This window comes from Papilio machaon, chromosome 11, assembly GCF_912999745.1.
Source record: "Papilio machaon chromosome 11, ilPapMach1.1, whole genome shotgun sequence".
In the NCBI taxonomy this organism is placed as follows: Eukaryota; Metazoa; Arthropoda; class Insecta; order Lepidoptera; family Papilionidae; genus Papilio; species Papilio machaon.
Genome location: NC_059996.1, coordinates 3,354,233 through 3,363,703, shown reverse-complemented (window position 1 = coordinate 3,363,703; position 9,471 = coordinate 3,354,233). Strand labels below are relative to the sequence as shown.

The 9,471-nt window shown below is 32.4% G+C and overlaps 1 protein-coding gene and 1 non-coding gene across 2 annotated transcripts; both read right to left on the bottom strand.

Annotated features, from left to right (window-relative positions):
• Window positions 1-1,312: 1,312 nt before the first annotated feature.
• Window positions 1,313-1,954, bottom strand: LOC106713944 (ejaculatory bulb-specific protein 3; the record flags this gene model as incomplete). The annotated part of the gene is made up of 2 exons (XM_014506855.2): window positions 1,767-1,954; window positions 1,313-1,491 (listed from the first exon to the last, which is right to left on the bottom strand). Coding segments are annotated over exons 1-2 (363 nt in total), but the record flags the coding sequence as incomplete, so codon positions are not given.
• Window positions 1,955-7,947: 5,993 nt separating this feature from the next.
• Trnav-cac lies at window positions 7,948-8,020 on the bottom strand. Its single transcript has one exon. It is a non-coding gene; the product is annotated as a tRNA-Val (tRNA).
• Window positions 8,021-9,471: the final 1,451 nt, after the last annotated feature.

Here is a 9,471-nt window from a genome sequence, read left to right as displayed (position 1 = left end):
TCATTATATAGTAGATAGAATGTTCAAAATAAAGGGAAAAAATACGAGTAATATTCTTTTTCGTTATGATCACATTTTCTGTTTGGCTACAATATATTTAACATACACTGATATATTTTGCGTAGCACAAAACTGGCTGTTATTTTTTAAACTGCAGTCTCGTGCGATGCACAATTTACTGCAGAATGTATTTCCTTTAGAACTAATTAGAGCCAGCATGATGTAAACGAACTTCAATGTCTACAATTTTTAAATCTCATCACTAATTAGTAATTTTAGGCTATTTTTTTAAATTAAAAGAAAAAAGGAATGTACTTTAACAATAATACAACTATGGTGGCTTCATTGGTGAAAAATATATTTCCGTATATTACTTCTTACCGAATTTTAAAGTGTATGTGGTAATTAAAAAAAAATATCAAGAAATGAAATTTATATATGAATTGAATAAAAAGTACATATATTTTTTTTTTTTTATAAGAGAAGGGGGCAAACGAGCAGCGAGAACACCAAGGTGTTCATCGACGCCCATGGACATCTGCAATACCAGAGGAATCGCAGATGCGTTGCCGGCCTTTGAGAAGATGATACGCTCGCTTCTTGAAGGACCCTAAGTCGTAGCGGTTTGGAAATACCGCCGAGGACAGACCATTCCACAACGCGGCGGTACGCGGTAGAAAGCTACGCGAAAACCGCACGGTTGTGGATTGCCAGCCATCGAGGTGGTGTGGATGGAACTTGGCGGTCTGTCGGGTCATCCGATGACGGAACTCGGCGGCAGGAATTGTTCCAAACAACTCTTCTGAGCACTCCCCGTTGTAAATACGGTAGAAAATGCAGAGGGAACTAACGTCCCTCCGCAACGCAAATATATGATGAGTGCCGAATGAATCATTTTGCCAAAGATGTGACATACTGGCCACTAAGAACTGTTGACTTTTTATCGAATAATTTAGACGAGAAAAAGAGAATCGCGCGGAAAGTGTCAACGACGGGATGTAGTAGATAATTAAAGTTTAATTGAAATTTTAATATAATATCTTAACAACGAAATATGGCATTTTTGTCTGTCGTGCAGCTGTTTTCAATTTTTGATTTATTTATTTTTATGCAAGATGTGATACGAACGGGATTACAACGAAATGGCTATTGTAATTTATTGTAAAACTAAATAAAGAACATTATAAAACTTATTAGTTTACAATTATCCATTTTGTTATCAAAATACTCGTACATACAGACCTGCAAACACACTTCTCTCCTTAGGGCAAATAATATTAATACTTATATCTTTTTGTAATTCAATTTATTTTTCTAGAATAAACTTATTAAAGTCATCGACATATTTATTCTCTGGATCATACTTGTCGAGGAGTTGAATCCAAGATTTGGGATGACGTTTCATAACTGTCCCTATAATTTGTTTGATTATCTCCTTTTGTTTGTCTGTACATTTTTCACACGACGTTCGTAATACTTCTGGTATATCTCCTGAAATTGTAATAATTTATTGACAATTCAAATATTTAAGAAGAAATTCAGTAATGCGTGCAGCCAATCCGCACTCGGTCATTATGATTAATTAATTAATATTCAATCAAAAACGTTACTTATATAAAACAAGCTAGAGCCATAAGAAAGGTGACGAAATACGCTATTAAATAATTTTATACTGTAACTATAGCTTTAATACTTTAGGACAAATTCCAGTTTTATTGTATTGCTATTTTGTTATAACTTTTTTAAAGACTTAGGTAGTTACTTACTTTTGAATTCCTTAGCATCAGGTGTACAAGGACCTTTGTCTAAGAAGCATTTTGTATAACTTATTAAAATTCTATCATTTTCTAATAAAGATCCAACATCGAAGTCATAGTATCGCGGATTGTTAAAATCACCTTCCACTAATATTACAATAGTAGACAAAGTCGCAAGACGAAGTGTCATCATAAAATAATTTTACTATTAATATGTTTGTAAAAAAAAAGTTAAAAACGAGAATAAGTTTATAATTTACGTGAGAAAAATAAACAATACAACACATTAACGAAATCTACATGTTTATCTAGTTATAACTAACAGAGCAATATCAACAAGATGACTTATATATAGTGTTTTCGCTGATATTAGATGAGTCAACAAAAAATATGACTGTAATTAGTTTTGTTTGTATGCTTCGATGCACAACAATTATGAAGAGTTTAATTTTAAGTATGGAAAAGAACGTATTGTGTACTATATATTTGAAGAAGGATTCTAGAGACTTTTCATCATTTTTATTTAAACTAGTATATCATAATCTTTTTTTTTCGATGCAGATAAAAGTGAAATAAAAATTGTGTATTGATATTTGTATTAAAAATCTTTTATAAAGTATAAATGCAAAATATTACCCGGATTTATATATAAAATTGCTTTTAAATCCATAACCAGATGTGTGGGACAGTTCAACTAGTTCAGAGTAAATCAATACTAACTTGATTACGGATTCAGCGATCCAACAAACAGGATGTGCTGTCTACATAATGTATACTTAGTTACTACGCACACACAATCACGAGTTTGTCGTGTTGTTACCGACTTTATCGTGCGATAATTAATCGTCTAACCTTAGGTTTCTGAGACAATAATTCCCGTTCTTCTGACCGCCAGTGATTCATAATGTGGTCAATGTTATAAAAAGTATGTTTCCTTTTAATATATTTGTATCACCATAACTGGTTCCGGTATAATTACTTTGTTATTTATCTGTTAAGATCGTATATCGGAAGCATATTCCAATATTCATGTTTTTTGATAATCTGTCTGTCTAATGTCAGCGTGCTATAAGAGGGTTGTCATAAGTTTAAGTTAAACTGTAATTGAAACACTATCTGATTATACGTAGGCTTCTTAAATAACAATGTTCTTATACCGAAAGCATTTTTGGTGTTAAATATATTTAAGAGTAAAACTGTTTATAACTTTGATATCTATAATTTCAATCACCGGCAGCGGTCAAAGGGTTAAGTCATGTGTTTAACTAAACAGTGCCCAATCGTATTTTTGGAGTAGTATTGTTATTTTATGTACTTCCAAAATTAACAAAGGCAATAATGCTCATCTATCGAAGGCTTCATTCGCATTTCAGTTTAGAGAAAAAATCATATGAAATATATTAAACTAGCTGTCGCCCGCGACACCTTCCGCGAGGAATTAAAAAAAAACTTTATAAGTAACGTAAGTGTTCTTCCAGACTATATTCTTTATCTGTGCCAAATTTCATCAAAGGAGATAGCTTCAAACAAACATCCATCAATCTAAACATTCGCATTTATAATATTAGTAAGATTAAATGTGGAACTCGATTAAATTTAATTGCTTCAAATAAAAAAAAAAAATTTGTATATAGGGAACAATAAGACAAACATTAAATGGAAATAATGAGATACCTCTGAGAGAATGTTGCTTCACAAAGAATGACGAGGGGTCTTGTACTCGTAATGCTAAAAATATACAATGTTAAAAGGACAGATAAAAGAATCGTATGACTGGAATTTGAATAACAAAACAGATTCTTTATAAATAAAGCTTCACAATAGTTAAAATACAGAATTTGTTATATATTCGTTGACTGGATATAAAAAAATACGAATAACATAATACAACCGTAACCTAGAGGGTTGAAATGGGTTGCAAATTATAGATTTCTACATACTCTGCGTAGCATATCGTAGAACACTTTTCTTATTACGTTAACAGTCTATATTTATAAATCTAGGCATACATTTCCGGCTGTGAAAGATAATTGTTGTAGCGCCATTTACCAAAGTTATCGATATTTATAATTTTTTTTCTGTATGTTCTTTCAACATTTCTTTTAATTTAACAACATAATGTATCTCTATTCGTCTTTACATGATATCTGAATTACCTAAGCATACATTTCTCATATTGTCACCTCATTTCAAGTCATTTGATGTGCCAGCTGAAAACCAGCGCAGGGGCAGTTTAGTCTTCGCTGAGCTTCGCTGAGCTGGCTCCCTTTTGCCACACTATTGTACCAAGTTTGTGCCTTGTATGTGTGTGTTTTTTCTTTTTTGATTTTATATTTCTTGTGTGGCAATAAATGTTTTTTCTTTCTTTCTTTCTTTCTTTCTTTTATTTGAATAAGTAACCGTAGAATTCCACTGTGGTGACACTTTGAAAAAGTCGAGACAACAATTTGTTTCAACACTGTTTGACAACCGTGGAATTCTATGGTGGAACGAGAATCATAACATTGCCGAATCTGAGTAGTCTTTAAAAGTTAGAACAATCAATCTCTCTAAAGGCATCTCGTAATGGACGATTGGGAGTGATTTAATTAAAACATCGTTAATCATTTCGCTAAATTAATCTGCTTTCTATTGTTGATACTTGTTGTAAACGAGTTCATTAGTTATCTTATTAAATTGACACTGCGTTTACCATACCGTGCAGGTACCGGAGGCCTAATTTTAGTCCTCTTTCCCTTCCCACCCTTTTCTTGTTAGGAAAGGATGGGAAGGGGAAGTGGATTTGGCGGAAGAGGGGACGCATGGGAGGGAGAATTGTCTTCTTTCTGTGCGTCCCCTTCTCCGTTGATTAAAGGTAGGCAACGCATCTGCATTTGCGGATGTCTATGGGCAACGGTCACCTCGCTATTGCGGCGAATCCAGGTGGCCGTTTGCTCGTTTGCCACCTTATGACATATATAAATAATAAAAAAACCATGTCTTGTTCCTCACACAGAATTATATTGTCATCCTGCTCATACTGTTTGAAAAAATACCTAAATTAAAACCTTTGTTTATTAAAGATAGGTCGAGTACTATAGTGAAATTTTCGTGAATAATAATTTAAAAATTCATACGTCCTAATTATAGAAATACAAAGTGAAATTATCAAAGTTAAAGTTTTGATTAAGGTTTTAACAAAATATTACAGCAACAGGTGTTACGAAATTTGCCCTAATTTAATAATTGTGCCCCTGTCATATTGCAAGTGTGAAATATACTAGTATAACCTTTGCGTTGTAAGAATCTTATATTTTTCTATATTCTTTTATTAAAAAATAACAATATACTCATGTGACTCTACAATGTTGGCTCTACAACACTACCATAAAGAATTAGAGTCGAATGACACATCACTCTTCAAAACCGGTTAAGCGTATTAGGCTCTAGTGAAAGATATATTTGTTACATAGTTAATGTAATATTGCTTCAGTATCTTGTTTTCACATGTAGCCGAGTTATAGGTACGTACGAGCCATTAATCTTGTCTGGCATAGATTCGCTTCTGGTTGAGCTTTACACTTCGATTGCTCTCAAAAACTCACTTTAGGTATTTTCACCTTATGTTTATTTATAAAAGGTTAAATAGTTTGCTTTAATATAACCATACCACTACAGCTGTCTGTGCGAAATTAAAAAAAAAATAATTAGTAGCCTATGAGTTCTTCAAGACTATGTTTTACATCTATGCTAAAATTCGGCGAGATCCGTTTAGCTGTTCTGGGGATACCTAATAACAAACATCCATCTATCCATCCATCCAACATTCGCATTTATAATATTAGTAAGAAAACATTAATTAGGCATTTACTTTTACAACTAAAACATTGTTCAAGATAAATTGCAACCTATGAAGTAATCCACATGTTTTTCCAAGAAAAACCAAAGAGATGAGTTCAGACAATTTTTTCCTAAAGTTAAGTAATGTAAGACAATGCGTGAGTAATATAGATGTGTCTGAGACGAAAGTGAAAGTTCTAGACGGAGTTACACTGTTTATCTGATGTGTTAGCCCATTTTTTGGTCTGGGAATGTGACAAAATTTATCAGTAGCAATAAATAAGAAAGTTTGAGTAGACCAATAGCGACCGTAAATGTAAGTGAGCCTCCTGTAAAAAAAAATAGAAGAACCATTCACTTTATTATAAAACAACAAACTTGATTTTTTTGTTTGATCTACGTATATTGTTATTAAAACATAATGTGATTGTATTAAATTAAACTAATATTATAATTTAGATAGATATATTTAGATGAATGGAAGGATTTTTTTTAAGTCCAAAACGGCTAAACAAATCTGGATGAAGATGATTTGGCCCAAAGATTGATTACTGGGGAAGCAAATGTTAGTATGATGAATTAATTAAGTGAGGTTACTTATTCTGTATACATTTTGTTCAAAATATTTATAAATTGTAGACTGATAACTAGAAAATACAGCATTAAAAATAATTTATGAACGGTACTTTGTTGTCATGTCGAGCTAAAATCCTTTATCTTCTGCATTATTCACTGCGTTTTGCTGTGAGTAGACACATAAAATGTAAATTTGTACGAACTGCGAAGTGCATCTTGCTCAACATTTGTGATTAAGTTAAATGTAATATTTTGATAGACGAAATGAAATTGTCATAAAGTAAAATATTATAACCGACGCAAAATAATATATGCGTTAGTTTTGTTATTGGTTAACCCAAGCCTAAATAAAGTAAGATAAATAAATAAATAAGGTTTAAATTTAATCGGACAAAAAAGATCCTTATTTTTGATAACATATTTTTGATTTACAGAAAACATAATACATATAGGAAAAAAAAAATTAAGTTCTGACAGTAAAATTTACCATAGAAAAAAGTTATAGCAAATTTACTGGAAGAATATTACGAGTATATCCAGGTAAATAAAAAATAAGCAACAATATTATCAAAGCACGAGAAAAAAGGATGCTTGTCGAAATATATGATCCGCAAAAAACTATTTTTACAGCTGTATTCTGACTTTTGCAAAGGTAAGTTATTTATTTTTTTAGAAAACTTATGAAGAGAACAATATTTTTAATAAAATCTTTCTAAAGAGTTACTTTTGTAGTTTTGAGTACTTTTTTCTAACAGAATGTTAGAATGTGAAGAAGCCATGTACAGTTATATAGTTAATAATTTAAAATTATTAGATTTTGGTAGTTAAAATACTTATTTTATCAGCAACACGTATTCATCATCAGCTCACCATACGTCCCCACTGAGGGGCTCGGAGCCTACCCCAAGTAAGGGGTGACTAGGCCATAGTAAACCACGCTAGCCCAGTGCGGGTGGTTGACTTCACACATATCATTGAATTTCTTCTCAGATATGTGCAGGTTGCATCACGATGTTTTCCTTTACTGTAAGAACGTCGGATAAATGTACATATGTAAATCGAAAATCGAAAAACACATTGGTACATGGCGGGATTCGAACCCAGGACCTGCAGATTGCAAGTCAAGCGCTTAACCCCTGAGCCACCGACGCCCGTACACGTAACACGTATTCATTAATATTTAATAGTAGTAAATTTGTCGTAAATAAAGGATGTTCCATTAAAAAGTTATTATTAGTTTTTTCTTCATATTTCGGAATTCAATTTGATCGTTTAAAACAAATGATTATTTCTTTAACGACACAGGTATGAGAGTTTAAAAATCGCACTAAAGAATTGTCAAGTAGTCTTTGTAGCCCTTTGTGTACAATTAATATTATAAATCTACTAAGTGACCAGTCAACGTGACTGTGTAGAACAGTAATTTAAATTATTTAATACTCTGAGAACAATTATGTTCAACTTCATTTCTGTGCAACGTCAAAGACAACAAGTTACAAAGAGCTTTCGCTTGAAAGCTCATTAAAACAGAGACGGTAATTTCGGTCGCTTTGCAGTTGAATCCTATCCTGTTTATTCCTTCTGTCTTTTTACTCTAAAGGTAAGAAAAAAATTGCTGATACAACTTTTTACTTATTTTCCTCCTTCATAAGAATAATCAATGTTTGTAAAATTGTTGTCTATTCCTAAAGCATTTAATAGAAGATTTTGAAGAAACTTTGGTTTTTTGTGTATGTTTGGCCTAAAATAAAAAAAGGAATGTCTTAATTTTCTGAAAGGAGAATGTTAATAAAAATGTTTCCGCCCGGGATCGAACCGGGGACCTTGTGCGTGTGAAGCACACGTGATAACCGCTACACTACGGAAACTTATATTTGTTATCCAAATGCATTAGTTACTTAATAATAATGATACTGCACATATTAAGACAAACTAAGAATCTTTTTAAATACCCTAATTTTAGTAAATGGATGTTATCGTGTAACACTATTAAAAAGCTCCAAAAACAACGACTCTTCATCTTTTTTGATTACAACTTTGAAACCAGGCAACGTATATCCAAATCTACGCTTCGGATCCGTGTCTGCAATCCAAATCCATTTGCAAATTACGACGTCGTTACGAACACAAATTTCGCAATGCATAGTGATTTATAAATGCCATTTTCCGATTTTGCTATCTCTTTTTTAGCATATTTGAATTCATTGAAAGTGAAATTGTGTGTAAATTTTAAAGATATTCTTTGAAAACGCTATAAAATGTCAAATAGGGACTGCGGCAACAGATATATTTTAATGAGGCAAAAATATACAGCCAGGTTGAAAAAAAAACCGGTGTAATTTTCTGTCCATATAATTTTAGGAGTATACGAAAACTCTTTTAGGTGAAATTCTGAAAAAAAAAAATCTTTAATTTACATTTTTACACAAAACTATTGTCTATTTAGAATTTCACATTTCATTCGGCGGGCATAAAAAAATCCAGGCCATGCGTGTTGGGGGGAAAGTGTGGGGAGGCAGATGTGTTTGCTCAGCCGACGCCTGTAATGCTGTGTTCCGGATGCTGCGCCACGCACGGACCAATCTGATGCTAGTTAAATACGAGGGGAGCACAGTTAGTCAGAGCAGCAGATGCGGACAGTACTGCTACCTATTGTTTTCATGTGTGCGTTCAAAAATAGCAGTACTGTTTGTTCTACCATACTCTTCCGTCGCACTGTTCTTGTGAAAGTAACATTAATTTCAATTTTAGTGTGAACATTTCAAGCTCTCCGCAGTGCGAGTATTACATGGTTACTTAAAAAAAAGTTGACGTACGACATTTACGTTTACTACATATTTTTTTAGATAATTGATACAGTATTCATAACACCAAGGATTTTTTATAATGCTGTTGCAAGTAAATTCTAACTCAATGTTTCTTTGACATGGTGCAATTTCCTTGGATGAGTACATTTCCTGCCATATTCGTTCTAATTGCGAAACGGAAATTGAATCACCGTATATGCATATTGTATAATAATCCACACGGTAATATCCGAAAGCGATGTTAAATTAAAAATATATTAATTTCAAACTAAGCCATAATAAATGATTCTTGTCTTTTGTGAAGGAAATTGATTAATATTGATCTCTCAAAAATTTAATGTAAAACTTATGTAACGAAATGTACATAAACTAGCTCAAAATGAGAAGAGCGAATGTAATTAATAAACAGTGTGAAAACCATAGTAATGTGCAATAAAACGTTTTAAGCATTAAATGGGTTGATGTAAATAGGAACACACCACGTGAGCGGATAGATTTGAGTTCACCTAGTT